This window comes from Pezoporus occidentalis, unplaced genomic scaffold, assembly GCF_034315485.1.
Source record: "Pezoporus occidentalis ecotype Australia unplaced genomic scaffold, CSIRO_AGI_Poc_V1 ctg91, whole genome shotgun sequence".
Lineage (NCBI taxonomy): Eukaryota > Metazoa > Chordata > Aves > Psittaciformes > Psittacidae > Pezoporus > Pezoporus occidentalis.
In genome coordinates this window covers 1,450,235-1,475,417 of record NW_026916273.1, presented here as the reverse complement: position 1 = coordinate 1,475,417, position 25,183 = coordinate 1,450,235, and the positions used below count along the sequence as shown (strand labels likewise).

Here is a 25,183-nt window from a genome sequence, read left to right as displayed (position 1 = left end):
CAGATTTCCAGGGGGAAACCCCCAACTATTCCATTTCTCTGACTCACACCCTAGTCTACTCTTAGTGAATGAAACAGACTGTTCATCTTTATACACAAGAGAAGTCTAATTTGGAACAGGGGGATATTGAAGAAATGGCAGTTGTAAATTATGTGATTAACAGAAACTGTGTTCTTGTCTAATTCGCAACAACAAAGAAAAGTGAAGTAAAGGAATTAAGGACTGGCTGGTGGCCCAATGTAACACTGGGCTTTTAATACTCAGGAGATGCTTATTAAAAGAAGCTGCTAAAATAAACCTTTTAAAAGAAGACAAATAGGATGGGTGCAATTAAGATGAGAGATGCTGACTGGACAAAGCATGGGCTTAATTTTAAAAAGTTTGCTCCTCTTGCACATTTTCTGAATGGAATTAAAATACTCCTGCTAACATTATGCCACGAATTCTTTTTCCTTTCATTTGAAAAGGATAGGGACATTATTCCAGCAGGAGATGTAAGGTAAGCTACAGAACACTGGTGTCTTAGAGGTGAACAAAGTGATCCAGTGGAGGCAGAAAAAGAAAAAAAAAAACAAACCCACAACTTTAAAACATTTTTATCTAATACTAATGGAAGCATATTTGCAAAAATGGGTATTAGTGGTGTTTATATGCTAACTGTGGTTTTAATGTTCTGAGAAGAGTGCTGCACACAAAAGCCTCAAACATCTCAGTAAGATCAAACATACTTGAAAAATTGGGTAAAGTTTCAAACTGGCAGGTTTTAAATCAGGAGCAGATAGAAGAACATAACCCCCTGAAGGTTCTTATTTGCTGATTTCCTTTTTCTACTGCTCCCTTTTCTACCTAGCATTTCATACAAGCCTTTGATTTTTTCATGAATGCCGCACTATTGTCTGTGAATAAATTCATGCAGATAAATGGTTCCAAGTATCAACAGAAATACATAACACTACTAGCTCATGATGAAGTCACAGAGATCACATTTGTGTATTCATAAAGCACCAAAGCCTCTCAAGAATTTGGGTTCACCACTGTTCAAAGGCAGAGCCAGCACTTTGTGTGCAACCAGCCCACCTATGTGGATTATATGCTGCTACAGCCCACAACAACAGGGAAAGGGACTCAGTGACAGAGGATAGCCTGTATTTTTAATCACATTCTTATATTCCTTTGGTTTTGTAGCATCACAATCTCTCTTAAACACAAAACCTGAGCACAGAACCCCAGTGCTGGACTTCAGCAAGTCCTACTACTGAATAAATACATGATTCTTCTAGTTTCATGCAAATAGTTACTTTCCATTGCTGGATAATTAAATGTATTTTCTTAGAAGCTGGTAATGCAAATGTGGTTTATACAACTAAATTTTATGAAAACAATTAATTTCCTTTGGTCTAGTTATGTGTTCCTCTGCATTACCATAAGGAAAGAAAATTGACCCAATTGCTTTGTTTACAGTGTACCAGAATGACATAGGTGCTACACCATTCATTGGCTTTATAAGAAGTAATAAGGTCACAGGAAAAGCTGGAGCAGCCTGAACTGCTTTTCCTTCAAGGCTGACTACATTAACACACTTACTGAAGGAAGGAACGGTAATGATCCAGTCAGTACTTATCGGGACAAAATTAGTAATGATCTACAATCCCAGTGGTTTAAAAGTAAGGAGCTCCAATTCTAACAAAAGTCCTAGTAATGCCCTGGTTTAAAGTCTGAGTGAAATCTGTGTATGTAACCCTCCAAAACAGCTTAGCGTTAAAAAAAATAAATAAAAAATCAAAACAATTCCAAAAACCTGAACCAGACCCAACTTTCACTGTTCGGTGTTCACGTAGTAACGTTTAGATATTCAGGCGCTCTGTACATTTCTGCAGGATTGATGGTGAGAAGCTGTGTTGAGAAAGGTCAATAAAAACGGTAAACTGGAAACTGTAGGTTGTTTTTTGGCTTGTTTTGTTTTTCCCCAAAGTTCTAATGATGCAGAAGCTGCATAATAATCTCCCTGTGAACCATAAACATAATAAAAGCCGAGGCCATTTCTAACATAATCTCTATCAGCAAGATGCCAGCGCTTTTCCAGATTTCCTAACGGGTCCCTGCTAATTCCATGCCAAAACTAGCAGTGGATTTCTTCCTTTTAATCTCCCCTAATGCCTTATTCGATTATTGTCACTGCTCTCCGGCCACGCACCGTCCCTTCAGACCAGAGCTCCCCACCGGAGCAGTCAGAGGAGGCTGGAGCCAAAGGACACCAGCAGCTGCAGACTCCCCACCTCCCCATCCGGGCAGAGGGCGGCCGAGGGCCACGGGGAAGGGCGTAAACCACCTCACCCTGGGCATCCCCGCCCGGCGGAGCCCCTGGCCGGGAGAGGAAGGATGAGCCCCGGCACTTGCTCCAGCTGACGGGTCTGAGGGCACCTGAGCGTCCTGGCACATACCTGAGGTATGGCTCTGCTCATCGCCTGGGTATGCCTCGCTGTGAGGTGAGTGAGCTCCCCCCTAACCCCCTGAGGCTCCCTCAAACCCCGCCGCAGGCTGCAGGAGCGGGAGGGGGTCCTCTCCCACCTCAGCTGTCCCAGAGGGCCGGGCCCTCGACGGGCGCACGCCGGGCGGAAGGGCTGAGTCGCGGGAACGGGGGCCCGAGGGGTCTGACTGCGGGACTCGCCTCTCCCCGCAGTTCGGCGGCGGCGCTGGGGGACCAGGGCGGCGGGGGGGACCTCTACTTGGAAAACATCACTCGGATCCTCGACAAGCTGCTGGACGGTTACGACAACAGGCTGCGGCCGGGGTTCGGAGGTACAGGGAAACTCCCGTCCCCTCGGGGAGCCTGGGAGCGCACGGCTCGGGGAGGGGGGCACGAGCGGGGGGCCCGAGCTGGCGAGGGGAGGAGGGTCCCGTCCCGCGCCTGGCAGGAGGGAGGCAGTGAAACCCAACAGCGGGCGGCAGGACGGAGTCCCGCACCCCGCCAGCCCCGGGCCCGTCGTGTCTTGGTGGTGGTCCCGGAGCCGCGGTGCCTCGAGGGGTCCCGCTCCGCGCCCAGCGTGTCTCCGTGTCTCGCAGGCGCTGTGACTGAAGTCAAAACGGACATCTACGTGACCAGCTTTGGGCCGGTGTCCGACGTGGAGATGGTAAGGGCCCCGCTTGCCGCCCCTGCTCCCCTTTCCTGGGATTCATTATGGTGCCATCTGAGTTGACCGTCATTAAAGCAGATTACGAGGCTTAATCTTCCTGACAATCTCTCAGGCCCAACAGAGCGGTTTGTCTGGAACTGCATATAGATACTTCCCCAGCAGAGTCAGCCAGGGCAGCCCATGGCCCAGGCCCGAGCACAGAATGCAGCACTAACCCCAGGTGAGGGCACTACTGGGAGGTCAGAGATGCCTCTTTAACCCCATTAAGAAGATTGTAAGCATCTGTGGCCCAACACACAGGTTTGCCTGACAACATCAAGTCTGCAAGGTAGGAAACAACCTAACATGTAGCTGCAGGGGCACAGTGCCATATCTGAAATAGTTGTTCCTTGTCATGCTGGGTGTCCCCAAAGTCAGGTAGCTGCAGACACAGGTTAAATCTGCCAATTACAGCTTTTTCCACCTCTCTTCATCAGTCAATCTAAGGGAAGGCATAACTTTGCCACCTTACAGAATCTGCTTTCAGCCAAGGTTCAGCTCCATTTCTTAATTGACTTTAGAGAACTCCTTGGACTAATATTAACCTGACACCATAATCTTACTGTGATGTGACTCATATCAGTCCTTTCTTTGTCAATATCCAAAGAAACAAGCAGAAGAAGCACTGAGCATGTCTTTTGTTCCTACCAATTAAACATTGTTTTTGCACTTTGAAAGGAAACTAAATTAGACATTTGTATTTTCTTAGACCTCAGTCACTTTGAAATAAATTATTATTTCTGAGAGGACAATGATGTTTTTTTCCCTTATATAAAATTATTTGTTCACTCACTAATTTGTAGCTATTATTTAAATAAAAAGAAATTAGGGTATGTTTTTGTAGACTACTTTTTTTTTTAATAGCTACTTAATGGTAATAGGATCAAGTGTTTAAGTAGTAAATGAAATGCCATTGACACGTGTGGTAGGTTCTTTCATGGAGTTACTGTATATACAGTAACTTGGGACTGCTGACCCAAACACATAAGTCAACCACCTGTTCATTTTCCATAGGAATACACAATGGACGTCTTCTTTCGGCAGACATGGACTGATGAGAGGTTGAAGTTTAGTGGGCCAACTGAAATTTTGAGATTGAACAATTTAATGGTCAGTAAAATTTGGACACCAGACACATTTTTTAGAAATGGAAAAAAATCAATTGCTCATAATATGACAACTCCTAACAAACTTTTCAGAATTATGCAGAATGGAACTATTCTTTACACAATGAGGTGAGAGCCTGTTCTTTCGCTTTTGATTGACTTTTCTTTTTGAGTCTTTCAGCAGCGTTCCCACATACCACTTTTTTTCATTGTCATCTACTATAATGTATTCTAGACTAACCATTAATGCTGACTGTCCTATGCGGTTGGTGAACTTCCCTATGGATGGACATGCTTGTCCATTAAAGTTTGGAAGCTGTAAGTTTTTCTATATCTTTCATTTTTTTATAGCAATACTTTTAGTCTAGCTGTATGTGAGAAGATCAGAAATGAGATCCTAGAACACTACTTAATGACATGATACAGCTGAGATATTTTATTTTTTTATCCTAGAACCTTACTTTCTCTTCTGAGACTCAGACTATTCATAGGGACATGGATTTATTCACTGAAGGGTGACTGTTGTAGAATATTTTATTGTTTATTATTCTTACATATCTAGTTGTCAAAGTGGATCCTTCAGCAAGTCATAAAAGCTGTGATGCATTTATTACATTTAGTTTTGCAAATATTTAGTTGATCTGTGGTAATTGATTTCAAAAGTATGTTGTAGAGCTGTGGTAATCTATGTATGTGCTTCATAGCAAATTAAGAAACAAAAGCTGGTGTCTATCTGGTCCCACCTCAGCCACTCTCTTACTGTTGATTATTTTTGCATTTTGTCATTGATGAGGTTGGGAAATTGTTGGAGCAGGATACATGTTGCTGTAGATATTCAAGCCACACACAGGATCAGGTATTTTTTCAATTGTTTATAAATTACATAATTAATAATTTAATTTCCCCCTCTATAATTCAGATGCTTATCCAAAAAGTGAAATAATTTATACATGGAAAAAAGGACCCCTGCATTCAGTAGAAGTACCACAGGAGTCTTCCAGTCTCCTCCAATATGACCTCATAGGACAAACTGTATCTAGTGAAACAATTAAATCTAACACAGGTAAGACGTAGCCATGTGAGAATTACTGACATTATAACCATCTTCAAAATAAATTTCAGTTCTTTTTCATGTAGAACTGAATTAGTCTAAATATCATTTGCGATTTTAAAAACTAAAATACTTGGAAGGACTCTAACCATTGTCTCTTTAAAGATTTTCAATACAGTCTCTTTAAACATACAGTTTTTAATGCAATTCTTCAGAATTTCCCCTGCCTCCCTTCCCAGTAAAAGCAGTACATAAAATGAATATTATTCTCTTCTGTTTCCATAAGGTCAGTTACTTTTTTTAATCAGCTTATTTTTATTATGCACCAGAAGGCCTGTAAGTGCTTTTCTCAGAACATAGCATGTTGGGTTTAAGCCAATAATTATTACTTATATGTTGCCAAAATAATGCTGACATACTTGTCTCTTAACAGGTGAATATGTAATCATGACAGTTTATTTCCACTTACAAAGGAAGATGGGCTACTTCATGATACAGATATATACTCCATGCATTATGACAGTCATTCTTTCTCAGGTGTCTTTCTGGATTAATAAGGAGTCTGTTCCAGCCAGAACAGTTTTTGGTATGCTACGTTAAGGTCTTTGAACAGCTCAGCATCACATATACCATTCATTCATTACTTTCATTGCTTGTTTATTTTAGGCGAATATTCACTTCAGCTGCTCTATTTCCATCTTCAAAGGAAAATAGGCTACTATCTCATTCAGACATACATTCCATGCATCATGACTGTAGTCCTGTCTCAAGTTGTGTTTTGGATCAACAAAGAATCTGTTCCAGCGAGAACCGTGGCTGGTATTTGTGTTTTGTTCTTTTATCATTCATTCACTGTATGGAATCCATTGCATCGAACAGCTACTGTAATCCAATGGGGACTGGAAAAGACAGCTAGTAGGTTTCAGTGAACGAAAGTAAATACTAAAATTAAACCAAATAATATTCAACCTGCCCACAAGAGTCAAAATTCTTTAATCAGAACGTTTGGTTAACCAGACTTGTTTGTGGTGGTTTTTTTTCTCCTCAATATATTTTCTGTATGCAGGAAGGGACAATTCCAGAGTAAACGTCAACTTCTCTGTTTTTTTTAAGTGGTATTTTTCTATTGATTTATTAGCTTCTGAAACCAATCTGAGTTAAAGCTTTAGAAAAAAATAAACTACATAGGGTGGAATTAACCTCATCTGACATAAGCTACCTCATCTAGCACTTTGAAGTGCTCTCTTTTCCTTGTCTGCAAAGTTATCTAAACAACTAGCAAGGAATTTAGACAAATAAAGTAAGGTGAGATGCATCCTGTCCCTAGCACAGGATGGAGTTGTAACGTGAAAGGCATGTCCACACTGCAAATTCTTTCCAGTGGTTTGAATTAATGCTCTCAAAGCTGTAAGTTTTGTCTCCTTAATTTCTGTTGTGTGCTCTGCTGTTAAACGGCACAAACCCTACCTATTGCAATATTGATAGGCTCTGCAACTGCACTCCTTATATTGATAGGCTCTGTAACTGCACTCCTTAAGAGGTAACTTTCACTGACTGAATTGTTTCTAGAAAAACTACAAGAAAAATACTGAGCAAAAGTAATAAAGCTTATCAAAAACTTCATGAGTCCACTATCCATACACAAACATTTTGCAACCCTATGGTCTCTTGAAGTAGTATTTGTATTAAAAAAGTTCCCTTTATGAGACTTGTTTTCAGTAACAAAAAGGCAGCTGTATGTTCCCTAAGCATAAATGATACAAGTCTCATAATTAAAAACAAGTCTATAATTGTAGTTAGCAGGCTACAGATTTTTTGCTAACTGATTTCAATTAGTTTGCATTTCCTACTTGCATGGAATGGTATTCATAAAAACATTGCAGACTTTTAGGAACGTGAAGTGAGCACAACTTCCCTCTGAGGGAAGATCAACACTTTTGTTCCTGAAATTCTCATTAAGAGCTAGGATACAGTTTGGGATCATTAAGCACTTAAAAGTATTCTTATCTGGCAATTGGGATTTCTTTAAATGCTTAAAAATATAAAAATATCAGGCAATAGATTTTCCAGGATTTTTTTTTGCAGTCGAAGCATAACATATATAGGAGGTTTGTACACCAAACACGATGCCACCTGATTTGGCTTTATATTGCATCTCTGGACTTTACAGTTACATCCTCTCCATTTTGAGTAAAACATATTTGTTACCTAGTAGGCAGTGGAAGTCAGTTCTATATGCTTGAGTAATGTGCAAATATGTCTTTAGCTGATTCAGGAATAAAGACATAGATACCCCAAACAGTGGAATAACAGCTCTTAGATACCATACTGAAGAGTAAATATAGAATCAGAAACAGATTATATTTTATGAAAATAGTAAAATAGACACCTTTCTTGGTATTGTGAAAAATTAGTCATGGTGGCATTTTAGAAGAATATATCAATCCTTGCTCCATTCTTACTTCTCCCAGACACAGTGTGAATTTATAGTCCTTACTCACTCAAAATCCCATGGATTCTGAATAGCTTCGTCTAAGGAAAAGCAGACAAATTCCATATAACAAAAAAGACTTTCAGGCCACAGCAGAAAAAACCCCAATAAACACCAGTGGTGTTTATTTAAAATGGAGAAGTCGGTATCCTTTCTGCATTATATTGCAATTACTTGAATTATAAATTTTCAGTTTTACTTCTAAGTTCCCAAACTGTAAGTTTGAGAGAAGAGAAATTAATAGTAGAAGAATAACAACCATGTGCAAAAAACATTTTTCAGAACAAATTAATTTAGCAACATTTACCTCCAAAATGGATGCCAATTATCCTTCGCAGGATGCCAGTTAACCTTTGCAAGTAATATTACAATAAAAACTCTGAACATTTTTGCAAAGATAAATTAATGACCTACTCTTTACAGACCTGCAAGTGAAAAATGGGAGACAGAAATACTTGAAGAGGCACTCTTGTGTTCTTTATAATTGTGTCCTTGGAAAGAACAGCAGATTGCTGGTATTAAGTTCCTTATTTAATGTGGAGCTATGTATGTAGCTATGCATACACATATATATGTATATATATGTGTGAAGTTTTATGAAGCATGGCATTATCAGATATAACTTAGAATAAGAAGCATGTTTATTGGAAGTCTAATTTTAAGTATGCTCTGACTCCAAGTAACAATGGCTATTATTTCACATTTTTATGTGCCTTTATCTAATCTTTTTTGTTGCTAGCAAAAAGTTCATCTGTTATTTTGCAGAAACACAGTAGTCAGCTTCTACCTTCCCAGCAGGTCACCCTGGGAATTTTAAATTAATATCTAGTCTCAGATAGCAAAGGTGTTTGGTTTTTTTTTTTTGTTGTTGTTTCATTTTTTAGCAGGAAAAGATTGCATATTTCAATATTTGCATTATGTAACAGATTCTTCAAAACTTACCAAGAAGTGTTCAAAGTGGAAAGACAAGGGTAAACAATCATCAGTTACACAGTTTACCAACTATAATTTGGCATTCAGTTTGATAAAGTAGTTTTCCACAGTGCAGAGCATTTCATCAATATTCACTCCACATTGAGAGAAGTCTTATCTATATCTGCAATAGAATAGGAGTCCTATTCCTAAGTTTAAATTCCCACTGCAGTAAATTTTTATTCAGACACAGAATATATCATTTTTATTACTAACTAGCGCATGGACAGATTCTAATCTAATCACACATCATATTGAAAAGTTAATTCTGGACCTTTGAAATTGAAATGTATCTCGGCACACTTGTATTCATATTATAAAATGAGCCTGGCAGATTTGGGAGAAGCAGAGATCCTACGTGTTTTTATGCCATCTCCTATTTGCATTTCATTAAAACATGTTAAGTAATGACATTGGGTTGTAGTTAGCTACATCATGTGAAACAGTTGCAGAAAACCCTCTGAAAATAATCAAGTCACCCTGTCTTGATGCTGCAATATGCAATGACACTGCATCCTTTCCACTGAGCATCATTCATAGCATATTGATTCATCATCACAACATGGCATTATAACATCTTTTACTTTCTCACCTACCCATTCCCAACTGCAGAAAAAAAGCAGAACAGGTATTCTCCACCTTAATGCCTTTAAATACCATCAGTTTTCATATTCTAGCAGGCATAATTATAAGTAAACATGAGTCACAGAGGCTTATATGTTAATGAGTTTGTTCTTGCGCTTTTTGCTTGTATCAAGCAGCTGTGAGAAGTGGGTATATTTCCTACATTATTAATGTTATACACTTCAAAACAGAAAGAATAAATTAATGAATTCACTTGAAGAACACTATGAGGCCCACAAGCAACAACACCAGCTTTGTGAAAATAGATAAGCAGCTCTAGAGAAGTAGCTTTTCTGTCCTTCCATATTTGTAACTAGAAGGGCTTTCAAATCAAGGTACTGTTAATGAATCTTAAATAAAGTATCCAGTGATGAAAGACAATAGCACAGAGAACCAAACTCTTGTTTTTTTTGAATATTTGGACCATAGGCTACCACTGATTTTTAATGCAGAATTTGATTGATTCAGTGAAGGTTCTGTAAGCCATGATCTGTCTTGTGCAACAACAGGAGAAAAGAGGGGATCATTTTGGGGACATGGCAGTCTGTTAATTTAGATTTCTGCAAAACAGTCCACTTACTAACCCCTCAAGTAAAGTGTCTTTCATAGTTTGAGCCTGCATTTTGATATGCCCATGTTTGTCACAAGTCTAAGAAGCTGCACCATGTAGTTAGTTATCTTAATTTTCAGTCTGCTCAGTGTATTAAAGTTTGTTCAGAACTTTTAGATGCTTAAGGCAGTGAATTATTCAAAAATACAAAAAGCAGACTTGTCGTTTAGCTGCTTCGTAGGATGACAGCTAAAACCAAAAAGTTGTTGGATTATTATTTTCTTTTTTTAATATTTATGAATTTAAGAGTAGCAGGGTTGAAGCATTGTTCTAATGCCGCCATTTTCTTTCTCTTCTTCTCAAGGAATCACTACAGTTCTAACAATGACCACCTTAAGCATCAGTGCACGCCATTCTTTGCCCAAGGTGTCCTATGCTACTGCCATGGATTGGTTCATAGCTGTGTGCTTTGCCTTTGTCTTCTCTGCACTTATTGAGTTTGCAGCTGTCAACTACTTTACCAATCTTCAGACTCAGAGAGCAATGAGGAAGGCAGCCAGGGCAGCAGCACTGGCAGCAGCACTATCAGCAGCAACTGTACCGGCAGAGGACGAGATTGTCTCGGTAATTGCTTGCTTTTCTGATAATAAGCATCATATAGGAAGAGGCAGCTGAAGTAGTGAATGCAAAACAATATTAAAATGATCTTAACCTGAAAGAGATTATGTAAGCAGATCATGTCTACTTATCAAAGATATTGTTCTTATTTGAGAAAATGAAAATACTTCATTTATCCATACTGTCTATTTAAATTTGAGATATAATTTACTAGAAAGATGTTTATTTGGTAAGATATTTAAGGAAAGCCATTAGGCTGTTATCCATAATACTTCTCTTGAGCAATGCTGTAGGCAGTGTGGTCAGGCAGCTGTGGTTCTCTCAGTAAGTCTGAAGAATTTGTGGGATGCTATACGATTCAATGAACATGTGCATTGGCCAGATGATTATGGGATCACTGTAGTACACTGGTAGATACCATAAGTGGGTCATCTGAAAGAAGAGGAATTAGCCTTTATATAAACTTGGCATCTGTTATTTTCATAAAAATCTGTGTTGGTGGAAGCTTGGGGAAAAAACAAACAACAAACATAAATGTAAAGATTAAGGATAAATTTTAGTACGTGCAAAAGACAGCAAGGCTTTCTAATATCAAAAAAACAAAGTCAGAATTGCTTATAAATATTATTCCTTACATCTTGGGATAAATAATGAATTCTGTCTCACAACATATGTTAATAAATATATCACTGTAGCCCTCCTGTTTTCAGGAACAAAATTCCATTTTGAGAGGAATAACAGGATTTCAATGACCTTCTGCAAAACCTTTGAGTCTCTAGTTGAATAAGGAAGTCAACGAGCTGTTGAGTATCATCAGGGCAACACCTTACCCACTATAAAGTAATTTTCCCACATTTGCTTATAAGGAGCAGTTAAAGTTAGAACATTTAGGTATATTTAACTGTTAAATTCATAATTGATAAGTTCCATATTATAGTGAGAGCAAAACTCCGCAGCATCTTGCTACTGGTCCTCATTGGAGCTAATCAGCAAATGTTCTTCAACTGGGAAGCACTGTGCTTGTAAGACACTGTATTTTGCTTACAATTTTATTAATATTAAAAAAAATAAATTTGAAGACATTGTAAGCTATATTAAAATAATGCATTTTATTTTTACTAAATATATAAATGCAAAACCAAGCAAATCTTTACATATTTTAGCTCAGAACCACAGCTTTTTCATTTTTTTTTAAACCATGGTTATGGAAAAAAAATACAAAAGAAAGGCCAAAAAATTTAGAAGGAGCTTGGAAACAAATATTTGCAAAACCTTGCACTGATTTTGAAGTGACAGCAGAAAGGCTGATTGAGATTTGCAATACTTGCAATGTTCACATCTGCGTTTATTTTAACGCTGGACACTTACTTATTCAGATTTGAGTTAATCACAAGAAGGTTATCTGAACTAGGAATTTCTGTATGACAGGAGACCCATTCTCCTGTTTTGCCTAAGAGAAGCCCAGAAAGACAGTTTTGCTATGAAAGAAAATTCGAAGTTATAAACCATCCAGTTAGAAGCTGCTGCTGCTTGAGTGAGGGCCAAAACATCAAGATAGATGTATTGGCAGAATACTTTTTTCATTTCAAATTAACTATCTTTCTGAATGTCATGTTTTAAGCCCAACTGTAACGCAGAACCACGCAGCCGCCCTCTCACTCCCCCCCCCCCTTCCTCCCCCCTGCTCCTGGGGGGATGAGGAGGAGAATCAAAAGAATGTAACTCCCATGGGTTGAGATAAGAGCAGTCCAGTAACTAAGGTATAACACAAACCACTGCTGCTACCACCAATAATAACAATGATAAGGGAAATAACAAGGGAAGAGAATACAACCGCTCACCACCTGCCTACCAATACCCAGCTCGACCAAGCAGTGATCTAACTCTTCCGGGTAACTGCCCCCAGTTTATATACTGGGCATGACGTGCTGTGGTATGGAATACTTCTTTGGCTAGTTTAGGTCAGGTGTCCTGTCTCTGGTTCCTCCCGGCTACCCCTCCTCCCTTTCAGAGCATGAGACTCAGAAAGTCCTTGGTCAGAGTAAACACTGAGCAGCAACTAAAAACATCTGTGTTATCAGTGTTGTTCTCAGGCTGAGAGTCAAAACCACAGCTCTGTACCAGCTACTAAGAAGGAGAAAAAGTTATTGCCACTGCTGAACCCAGGACACTGAAAGAATCAAAAATCTTTCAAAATAGTACCAAAAAGCTTCATTCCTCCTTCAGTCTAGTTAATTTTATGTAAAATCTTGCTTTATTCAAATTACCATTTTTTCACAGACTTTTATATTGTAGCCAAAAAACCTGTGCACTCAGAAAAGAAAGATAGCAGAAGACCAAATTCTATTCTACTGTACTAACAGAAGTAGGAGAAACTACTCAAGTAATGACTAACTGGTTTCAGTAAGAGAGACAATGGTCTGACTGTGTGCTCTGTTAACTGATGACAGCCCAGCATGCCTGGTCTAGTTCCAGGAACACCACTCTATTTACCTCAGTTAACTGAGAGCAGAATTTGGCTTGCTCTCTTTGTCAGCTGCAGGCAATCCCTGCATGAAATACAAAACTATGGGTGTTCCACTCCAAAATGCGATGGCAGCAAGCTGAGTAGTCATCTGGAACTTGACAGAAACCTGGTTTATTCATATGGTGATCAAGCTTATTCTAGCATGTCAAAAACAAATGTTATATATATGACACACACAGACATATATAAAAACCATTATGGCATTCATCTTTTTAATCCATTCCAAATTGTGTATTTTCTGTATCAATCATATTATTTCATCATTATGGGTTCCTTTGTCCAGGAATATCCTAATACTGGAAATATGCTGGGGGAGGGAAATTGGTGATGCTGTCTGTAGTACACCATTTGAAGTAAGGCTCTGTGAGATGGTCAGGGAGTACTCACCATGGATCAAAAGACATTCTATGTGAGAGGGTACATGTAAAAGACAAAAGATTAGTACAGGGTGGTAGCTTGATTATAGTTATGTTCTGAAAGACCTGTTGTTCTAACAGAAAACAGCAAAGAGCACTGAAAAATACTGCTGGGAGAATTTCCTTCTCCCTACAAATAGCCTTGTCCCTGTGTTTCAAAAAAGGATTCTTATTCTGTTTAATAACCCTGCCCAACTGCAGAGCAGCCTTATGTCACTTCGGTATAGGGGATTTAGTTTTCTATAATTGTGCCAGAATATATTGAGTATGTTTAATGAGTACCGTAACATAACTGAAAGCAAAGCACTTTTATTTGGATTATCAACAATCCTTTATGAGATCATCCTGGAAACAGCTATAGGCAGGAAAGTTTTGACTGAGAAAACAGCACTTTCAAGAAATTAGGGACATCTTCCTGTGCCTACACAATTGGAGGTTACCAAGTATATTACTTAAAAGAAACCTCAACTTTCAGTTACACTGACTTTTTGTCATCCCAACAAGGAAAAGTAGATGCTGGTTATTTGGTTCCAAGTTAAGTATTTGTCTCATTGACAAAGCCAATGCAGGATAGTAAGGAAAGTTTGGAAGTAGCTAGTAACACACACCAAAATAAATTTAAGATGAATTGGATTTAGACATTTTTTGTTCAACATGGAAGTCTAATCCCAGTACCTTTGTGAAGGGGGAGATGAGGTACAAAATTATATTAAGTTAAATTCCAGAAAAACAAACAAATCAACCTCTATAGTGCTGTTCGTGTAATTCTGTCTCATTTAGACACTCAAAGCAGTAGTTTCTCCATGCCACACAAATTTAGCGAAGTAAATGTAGAGACAGGGGTTGACACTGGTAAATTTAAGAGCCAAACATTACTTTGAACATTTAAAACTGTTTAACATGGATATATTTTCTGACAGAGACTCTGTGCTAATTACATTATTATTTTCCTGATATGCTACACAGAAATGTTAGGAAGAGATTCCACCACACATATTCACATTGAAAATAGAATTACTAGGATTCCAGTCTCTGCCCTCCTTAGAACTTACCAGTTTTATATGACAGTGATTTTAATACAGTGGGTGCATAGTATATTTTTCAAAGCTATACTTTCTGCTTCTAATGGCTCTTCAGAATTTCCATGCAAAGTAAAACAGCTTTGAAGTAATAAGGTAACAACTTCTCCCACTAATCACCTTCACGTGATGGTTAGGTTATATTTTGAGAGGTGAATTTCAATCCCTTAAGGTTAAGAAAGAATTTTAACATGGCTTTCCCATGCTTTGCGTGAGTAATTTAACCTAAATGATTTAATCCTTTTACTAGGCTAAAACACAAAGAAAATAAATTTGCATGTTATTCCTCATAATATTCCTAGTAAAGGACACAGGATTCCTAAAAGATGCTGTTGTGGTTTAACCCCAGCCAGCAACTAAATACTGTGCAGCTGCTTGCTCACTCTTCCCTGCTCCCCAGAGTGGGATGGGGAGGAGAATCTGAAGAAGATAAAACCTGAAGGTTGAGATAAGAACAGTTTAATAATTGCAATGAAGTAAACAATAATAAGAAATAAATAACAGAAAAAAAGAGAGGAGGAGGAATAAAATTCAGGAAACACAAGTGAGCACAATAGAATTGCTCACCATCCACTGACCGTTGCCTAGCCCATCCCCTGTGCAGTGTTCAGAGACCTCTGGCCAACTCCCCCTAGTTTGTACACTAAACATGACGTTCTGTGGTATGGAATATCCCTTTGGCTAGTTCAGGTCAGCTGTCCTGTCTCCTGGCTTCTTATGCAGTTGACCACTGGCAAAGCACGGGAAACTGTGAAGTCCTTGGTTTAGAGTAAGCACTGCTTAGCAACTAAAACATTAGGCTGTTATCAACATTTTCTAGCTCAAAAATCCAAAACACAGCACTGTACCAGCTACTAGAAAGATAATTAACTCTATCCCAGCTGAAACCAGGACAGATACCTAAAGGTAGGACTATTAATGATTTCTAAACTACATTGAGCTTTTAATTATGCAGAACATTATTTATAGATGTTTCCAATACACTGGGTTTGAATCAGATCCCACAGATGAGATGTGCAAAGAAATGTCTAAATTATAGGTTATAATGAATCTCTAGCATGAAATGGATACTTAAACTGCACAAGACTGTAAAGATTGATGCATCTCCCAAAAGGAGATCCTACCTAATGTGGTGAACTTCCCTGCTGCATGGTGCTGCATATGGATTGTTCAGTAGCTAAACAGAGTTTTTACAGATCACACTATTGAATCTAGGGGCTAAACTATCCTTAACTCCCTCTTTGGGAGCTAAGTCATTAGCATGCAATTTTATGTGTACAATATGAATGGTTGAAATTTTATCCACTAATGATACAGACAGGGAAAAAGAATGTTATATATTTAATTTACTATTCTGCCATGTACAGACACTGAGCTTTTAGCCTAGTGTTTTTTGGTGTGTTTTGTGATATCAGCAAATTTCAATACCCTTAATCCAATAATTTAGAAAGAAAAGGAGGAATAACACAGTTTTCTGTCTAAACTTCTAGAGTTTATTCTTATGAACATTTTTTTACTACATTGCCCGCAGGAAAGAGAGACATAAGTGAGTAAAAGGGGACATACAGGTACTCATTTGTTTACTTAGCCAGTATCTGAGTGCATATATGAGATACTCATGTTACTGCTGGGTCATAAACTGAATTGATAGTGGAATATGTATTTGCAGTACAAAGGAACAGAGAACAGTAGAAAATTTTACAAATATGAATTACAGAAATCTCTTGAGGAAAAGAAACATAAGTACAAAGCATATTCATAAATCACTATTAGCATCCATATAAAAATCAGAAAAAGCAGAAAAAAATATGTTTATTCCAAGGTTATAGATATGCTGTATTTTTTTTAAAGCTGGAAGCCAAGCAATTTGCTGAAAGCCTCCTGAGATATTCTGAGCAAATTCTAGTGATATTGATGAGAGTTGTGAGTGAGCAGCACCTTTAGACAACATGCCACTGCTTTGTGAGCTTTCCAGAGGATCAGATAGCTGAGCTGCAAAAAACTATATCTTATTTAGCCCGTATACGTACCAGTCTTTGTCTAGTCCAGTTTTATGGCATCTCACATTAAACAGTGATCTTGCAATCTATTCTGTGTCACTGGGTAGTCGTTCGCAATGACAAGTTCAATTGCCTGATTGGATGAACATTCCACATGAGTACAAGAGTACTTCTCTGAATCAGGATTCAGTAACTTAACAAAATTCATTATTTCATTATGACACAGTTGCTCTTTCTACTTGTAAAACAGTCCTTAGTATTTGAGTGGTTGGCTATGTAAACTATGTAACATAGGCTATTCTCTCTGTGTTTTGCTAAAGTTTCATGATGTCATTGTAGGCAATCTTCATCAAAAGGAAAAGTTAAATCTAAATGTAGTAGGCAAATTAGTGTAGCTGCTGTTCAGAACTCAACTGTAATAAGAAACTACATGGCTTCCTTTCACTGCCTTCTCCTCTTGTTTTAGCAGTGAATTCCAATGAAAAAAATGAATTGTAGCTCTCGGGCAGCAAGTCTGGTCTACAGACAGCTAACACGCTGAGAACATCTTTACACAGCTAAGATAAATTTGGACTTAAAATTCCATATCCTGGGTAGTGGTAGACAGGAAAATAGTCCTGATGCTGACTTGCTGGATGGGCACATGAGGGTGTTAAAAACAGTGTAAAGAACTGCTCAAGAACTTTCTTAACAATTTATATCGACTAAACATCTCCTTAGCAGAAGAGCATGACAAAAAGCTGTGGTTTTACTTAGACAGTGAAATGCACTGATCCTTCCTGAATATTGGAATAGGCTATTTTAAGTAATAAGAAGTTATCATTATCACTCAGTTGCTAGAATGGACCTAAACTGGCCCCAAAGTGGGAGTATAATCAAGTTAGTGCACTCCCCAAGTTCTGAGGATACACTGACTCCAAATGTTCCTATCTCCAAGTTGAGATGAAATCACGTTGAAATAATCCTCCTTCTGTAGCAAAACCCTCTTCTACAGGAATAAGATTTAATAAATATTATAAATAAAATAGTGACCACGATTACACTTTTTCCAAGTGTCTATTCAGATGATCACAAAGTATTTGCTACTTCTACGTTCTAAATGCAGTCAGTACTGAACATCATCCACAGACCATATGCTACATCTGTTCTGCCTACTTTTAACTCCATCACCTCAGTACAATAACTCCTGATTCATGCTTGAGTGATCCAGAGCAGAATTTGAGCCACCTTATACCAGAATATTGCAGATAAAAAGGGCTAAGATTCACCTTAGCACTTATATTTTTAGGAACTACTCATTCTCCACAAAAGGTCAAGCTATCTTGCAGTAAAGTGAAAAGCAGCTACTTTACAACTCCTACAATTCAGCTCAAAGCAGGGCATACAAGCAAATCAGAATAGCAACTGTAATGAGAGCAGTAGCCCAGGCTTGGTTTGTCAGTCTGTTTATACAGTGGGATTATTATGATGATTAGCGCAAGTGGACATGAATAACCCTCTTTCTGTTTGTGACACATCTGTAGATCATCCTCCATTTAAATCTGCCTGTTGTTTGCTGTTACTGGAAAACACAAAAACAAACATCTGTGTTCCAGATAGGCATAGCCCCAGAATATGAATGCCACTTAATATCTATCCTAAACATGGTACTAATCATTTAATATGTAGATGGCAAAGTGGATGAAGGAGGGATATGACAAACTGGAAGTGTTGCTAGGTTATAGAGGAAGAAAAAGAGCAATATGTAAGAGATATATATGGAAAAGTCATTACATACTTGAAAATTAAATTTCACACTAGGAAAAAAAAACACAACAAAACAACATAGGACAATTTAGCATTCCTGTCTTAAACACCTGTAAATTTAGCCCCTTTCTTTTCATGCAGCAGTTTTCTAGTTCATCAGAAGATAGTTTGGGGACTATAACAGTGCAACAATTTGACTCCATTCAGTGAATGTCTACTGAAACTCATCAATGGGCTCACACAGTGAAGACTGAGCTTGAGCCAGCCCATATGTGCTGTTTTGTTTAAACTTGATTCGTGTCTACAGAAACCTCAGTCATACCAATATACTACAATTTAGATAGACCATTATCTTCTTTTCCTTTTGGCTCCATCTTTTCTTTTTCTTTCTCTCTTCTAGTTTCTGGTTTTTACCCTGTTAAATAAGGAAAGCACATTTTTTTTTTAATGTTTTTACAGCAAATCTTTCGGCCACAAATGTACCTCTGTATATTTGCATTATTTCTATGATTTCCTTAGGTTGCTCTACAGCAAAGCAGCAGCAATAAAATCAGGTTGAGTAAAAAGGTGGAAAGAAGCCTAATGATCACAAAACCTAAGACTGTATCCAAAACTCACCTTTTTCTCCCCTTCCCCTTTTCTTTTTTTTTCTTCCACAGCATTCTGACTCCAACTGTAACTTGAAGAAGCGAGTAAACTCTGTAACATCTCAGGCAGATCAGTCTCCTGAAGCCGGCATAATATCAAATAGTGCATCCCAGTATCAACCAGCATCTGTTCCTCCACCTGTCCCACCACCACCACCTGTTGGAGGCACAAGTAAAATAGACCAGTATTCTAGGATCCTCTTTCCAGTGGCATTTGCAGGATTCAACCTAGTATACTGGGTTGTTTATCTTTCAAAAGACACTATGGAAGTGAGTGGCAGAATTTCTGAATACTTGCTTTAACATGTAGTATGTTTACTTGACCAGTATTATTTTCATTGTTCATTTACTCCTGAACTCCAGTTAATTGGTCCTTTCTGAACAAAGGTTTCTTTAACAGTTTTCTTTTAAAGTTTTCTTTAAAAGATCAACTGTGGCTTCCAGTAGTAGTGGCACTCAATACAATGCAGAAAGGCTATTTGAAAATGAGAAATGTAAACGCTTATCTGTCTGCCACGTTCATGCACTGAGCAGAACACATTGTGTAAAACAATGTACGATGCCATTCTCAGCAAACAAACTAATCTTAAATCTTCCATTTCTTAATCTTCCTATCTGCAGTAAGGAATGGTAGAATTATCTGTTGAAGCAATGCAGTGAAGGAGATAAGAACTTCAATATCTCCTACGGTTTGCTCAGTGAAGTAATAAGATAACAGTCTCCCCAAAGAAGGTTGTTGTTCATTATAAATATTTATACAGTGTGAAAAATCGACAGCTACAGTATGCAGTTTGTGAATCAAGAGTTCCTGGTTTTATACACTTTAACACTGAATTTCCCCATTTCTTCATACATCTGAACTGTTTTATGCAGTTACTGCATAAACTGTTTTATGCAGTTACTGCACAAAGCTGCTAAATTATTTTATTAAGTTTGTTCATATCAGGCAGAGAATGATCATGTCTTTAGATATCCGTAATGTGCAGAAGAGATGTGTGCCCTGCAAACTGAGCATGTCTAGAATAATCAGTCAGTAATTAGTCATTAAAAGCTTGATTCTTGTATGTTTTAATTCTCTTTTTTTCCCCTTTTGCCTAAATACAGCTAATAGTGTCCCATTTCCTTGGTAAATATATATATACACATATATTGATTTTCTTCATTGCTGTAAGGTTTTTGAATCTCACTTTACATTGCAGTCATTATGATTGGTTCATTTAGCTTTATTTAGGACAGTTAAAGAGATAATGATGGTATTTAGATAGTACCAAACGCACCAAGTCCCTATATCAATAAAACCAGCGGCTGGCAATCTGGTAGGAGTGGTGAGCAGACTGTACCGTTATTTCTAAGATTAGAGATAAAGCAGGCCAAGGGAAATCTCATCGACAGCCAAGAGATGGTGCAGTTCTAAGTAAACAAGACAGTGCGGATAAGCTGATTGGTGGCATCTTGCCTCTGCTTGAAGCAGAGGCTACTAGCCTCTAATTTTGCTGATTTTTGCTATTAAATGTATGATCTGGGAATTGCTGTCTCTCAAAGATGGAGTGTGCTGCCAAGCAGCTTATATATGAAATCAGGAGCGCAGGAAGATAGGAGGCACTGTCTCTTACAAATGTTCCTGCAGATGTCTCTCTCAAGAGGTCACAGCTGCTAACTCCCGGCCATTCAAAATCTGCCCAATGCTAAATTTAGCATTTATGCCAGAGTTACTGATCCTGCTATTAAAATATTGACTATGTGTGCGAATTACTTATCTCAATCAGAGAAGGGAAGTATCTAAAAAGCACATAATCATTACAGCTTCTGTTTAGAAGCCAGTTCCTCAGCTTGTGTAGCTTACCATTACTCCAGTAATTTCATTCAACCATTCACATTTTGGATCTAGAAATATTTGGAACACAGTTGCAATTTCCCTTGGTAGTGATGACATATTTACGTTTAACCTTGTATATTAATAGTTATAGTAGAACTAAGCTTTTAAAATACTTCTAAAGTCTAGGACATAGTGGCGACTATATTTTTAAATGCCACTTTTGCAAGCTAAAAAACATGCTCAGAAGCTCAGAAATTATGTTCTGTAGCCTAATAGAATGACAGGAATCCAGCATTAAGATTCATAAAACAGGAAAGTGTTGACAGTTGGGGTGTTTTGAATTATGAAGAATGTAAGCAATTATATAAAATGTTGATCAAGCTCTTCATAAATTACGTTTTCTTGTTTGTCTACTCAAGTTGTAACTAATGATGATTGCAATATCCATTGCTAGGTTTCTAATTCAATATGTTGTATTACTTTACCAGTTGTTACTTTTAAGGAAACCCAGGAGTATTTTTGCTTTAAAAATATATTAATAATATGTAAGCCTTTTCATTCAAGCAAAGATACAAAAGTTAGGTGAACAAAGCATGTCATGCTTCATGGCCAGTTCAAATGAATCACAGGCTCAAGTACAAAAGGCTAAATATTGGTACAGTGTTATTCAGTTAAGAAATTTATTTTCATTTAGAAAATCCATTTTGTGCATATTAGCTTTTCTTGAGTTATTTGTGCTCATTTCTCTGTTTAAAAACAAAATGAAAAAAGAATATAATCAGTTCATTGAAATAGTCAAATAGCCTGTGCAAAAGGTTTTGTAGTGCAGTTTGGAGTGCAGAAAATCATTCAAAGTCTGTCATTGTGGAGATCCCTAAACCAAAAAGGTGCCTGTCTTTGGATGGTGCATATAGAATAAATCAAGAAGCATGTTGTAAATCTGTAAAAGCAGGATTTTAACACCGGAATCACAGGTAATTTTCATCTCATTATCTTCTGGCCAGACTCTTCCTTTGACTATGAAGGAGGAGGAAGAATCATTTTTTTACTTCCACTTGCATGTTCTGGATTCAAAGCACCAGCTAGAACAAACAGGCTTGTTACTGTAATGACAGTTGCATGAAATGAGGAGCTCGCTCCTAAGCTGTTTGGTAGTATTTCTGTGCACTAGAAAGCAGTTTTCTTATGCCTTACATAATGGGTTGTATGGTACGGAAAAAAAGAAGTCATTAGTGTGCATTCTATCTGACAGTATTTACAAGAACCTTGGGACCAGAGTACTTTTCAAAGTGCTCCTTGGAGTAGCTTTTTCTTCACCTTCCATTTATTTATATAATTGTCTTTGGACAACCAGGTTAATCCCCCTTTCTGTTGCTATATGTGTAAATTAAGGGTGTGTTAATTACACAGAAGTTTTTGGATTTGGAAGTCTGTATAATGAAGAAGGCATTTCTAATAAAATGCATCCCTTTAAACATTTGGATACTATTTTTAATAGTAACCAGGACTAGGCAGATGACAAGAGTATCTTGGACTGAACTCTGTATTAGTACTTCCAGATGTATGAATCAAGTCCAGCTTAGCAAACACAGAAGTTTAGTAGTAAATTTTCATTATAAAATTAATCTTTTGCTACATTTTAAAGTAAATCAGCAACATCTGAATGAAAAAAATCCCACACTGAAATTAAGTGCTTCAGCTGAATACCGCTTATATGTGTATGGGGCCTTAATATTTAAATAAAAGGTTCCATTCCGCAGTGGAAGAAATGGGAAAACGTTCAGTAGCAGTCATTGATACGTGACTTGATACATGAGATACTTCACTGTAAACTGGTTTACACATGGAATAGCAGTAACATTGCAGAACAGCAGTTATATTGCTAAAAGTATAGAAATGAAGTTACATCATTCTCTGCCTGCATTTTGCTAGACAGCATGTTGTTGGAACCTGATGCAACCAAAGGACACCCAAAAGAAAACAAAAGGAGGTACTTGAAAATTCATGCAGGAAAGAATCTGCAGCTGAAATACCAGATGCCAGTTTTCAGACGACAGAAAATGCTGATACTTGTATGATAAGCCTCCCTTCTCTCAAATGGTTTTATAACTGTAATGCTGACAGATGCTTAACTATTACAATAGTCTATAATATGAAAAAAAAAAAAAGCATTAGAATTACTCTAAGAGGACTTAGTCCCTCACTAAGGTCAGTTTGTAATTAATTTAGATGGAAGCTGTGACATTCCCATGATTTACACATGCAAAATGGAACAGGCAGGTTTCTATGGAGCACATTGTGTGTTAAGTACAGTAATATCTGTCATCCACAAAAAGCTCTATACAATAATAAATAATACATATTTGTCTAGATTAGCTAAGCAGAGAAGTTCTTGACAGGAGAACACATGTATCTGGCAAATGAGAAAAAGTTGTTCTAGATTTTTATTTTATCATACATATTTTGGTTTTAAATCTTGCTAAATCCTCGAGCTGAATACTAATTTCTGACTGTGACCTTGACAGGTGAATTGCATACTTAATTTATTTTAATATTTTCTTGATTTAGAATGCAGAGAGTGCCCTTTAAATGAGAAAAATACAAGTACTTTGTCAACCTTTGCAATATCATTCACAATGCATATGCTGTTCTCACATCTTCTTACACATCTTTCTAAAGTAACCTCTCCATTTTTATACATAACTTTATGTTAAAAATTTTAATGTAATCAAACACTGAATGATGGAGTGAATCAAACTAAAGAAAGATATGATTCTAAAGTTTCAATGATAAACTGCAGAAAAACAAGCAGATGCCAGCCTTTATGTTCGGGAGCAGAGGAAGGCACAACATCACTAAATGTGCTGAGTGCTGGGTACTGGATACAGAGAATGCATGGTGGCAGGAAGAGACATACATAAGTTGAAGGAGAAAATGAGATGCTGATGATTCAACTGGGAATAAACAAGAACAGAGAAAAAAAAAAACAAGAACTGGAGAAGTATGTTAATACTTCAGCATGTTAATATTCATAAAGCTTGCAGTACGTATTGTTACATTAAGTTTCAGTTTAAATACGGGAAAAATTAAGTTCAGGAGAAAGTAGCCACTGCCATACATGCTTACAATTGACCTTTGAGGATCCAGGCAATCAATTTGAACTTCAAATACAAAGAGGATTCTCCCTTGTAATGCAGTCTGGTTTTAAGTCTAATGAGACAGTTAGAAATGAGGTGATTTTGTTGGTTAATTCAGCTGTCAACAATGCACAGCTTAAACTTCTCTCTAAACTTCTTCCAGTTTTTTGAACCTACTGCAATGCACTTTCGAAGTGACCTAGAGTCCAACTGAAGAACAGCTCAACATTTCAAAGAAATCAGTGGAGCTCATGTGGAGTTGAAGGATCTCCAAAGGATTTGTCTACCCACAGGTGCTCTCCATTTTGAAACATTGGAAGTGTTTATATTGGACATCACCAGGAAACAAACTGGACAAATGAAAATGATAGAAACTGTACAGGGTTCTAACAATACTTTAAGATATCTTACATTGATTCTGCTGTAAAAGTTCTTGTTAATTTATTTTGTTCAATTATCAAAGAATGTGCATTTGATATAATTCTGTTTTAAAGAGTTAAATGTTTACATTGATATAAAATGTCAATGACAGGATTATTTAATTTTTTTTAATGCAATAAGCATTACTAAAATAAGCCTGATTCTGAACTGGTATAACTGAAAGGTTAGGTTTCACTGAAAAGTTAAGAGTTGCACTGATTTGCAGCACTTAAAATTGACTCAAAATAATAAGAAATCCTATGAAAGGAGCTGCAGTCCCATCATGTCTTCATAAGCCTTTCACAGAAAAGATGGAGGACGAATTCTGATTTTCTTTAATTTCATTTTCATCTCCTTTAATTTATAACAATATTTATAAAGAACAAGTTAAGAAAAAAGGAAATAGAAACCGGTTTTTATGCCCCTTACCTGGCTTGTTATGATAGTGTAACATCTTCTGCTGTGAGTGAGCATGGACACAACCAGACTAATAACAAGCAATTTCTTGGCAGGACCTAGAAATACATGATTGAGATGTAAGGCAGTTTTCAAAGTCTAAATCTGAATAGACAGAAAGAGGCAGCTACCTATCAGGCTGAATGCAAGTCCCCAGCTACAGGGAGCTTCCTGGAAGCAAGTCTTGATAGCTAGTTAGGGTACTTACGGAACAAGCTTCATTTTATCAGCTGATTCTACTGAATTGCCCACAGCAAAATCCTAGAAGTTTTATCCAGAGACAAAGTGCTGTCAGCATATTCAGAGTTTATAGGTAATATTTTGTCACACGCCACACAAAGGATTTCTCATATT

The 25,183-nt window shown here is 37.5% G+C and overlaps 1 protein-coding gene across 4 annotated transcripts; it reads left to right on the top strand.

Annotated features, from left to right (window-relative positions):
* Positions 1-2,309: 2,309 nt before the first annotated feature.
* GABRA6 (gamma-aminobutyric acid type A receptor subunit alpha6) lies at positions 2,310-24,503 on the top strand. 4 transcript variants are annotated; one of them, XM_062605220.1, is made up of 10 exons: positions 2,310-2,486; positions 2,681-2,799; positions 3,064-3,131; positions 4,188-4,408; positions 4,515-4,597; positions 5,199-5,342; positions 5,997-6,149; positions 10,332-10,591; positions 19,013-19,270; positions 24,117-24,503. In XM_062605220.1, exons 1-10 carry the CDS (start codon positions 2,449-2,451, stop codon positions 24,165-24,167), a joined length of 1,395 nt encoding a protein of 464 aa, XP_062461204.1. In that variant the 5' UTR covers positions 2,310-2,448; the 3' UTR covers positions 24,168-24,503. The 4 variants fall into 4 exon arrangements, with proteins under 4 accessions (XP_062461204.1, XP_062461203.1, XP_062461205.1 ...); XM_062605219.1 differs by lacking the exon at positions 5,997-6,149 and adding an exon at positions 5,764-5,916; XM_062605221.1 differs by lacking the exon at positions 5,997-6,149 and adding an exon at positions 5,764-5,916 and having other exon boundaries at positions 2,332-2,446.
* The last annotated feature ends 680 nt before the right edge of the window (positions 24,504-25,183 follow it).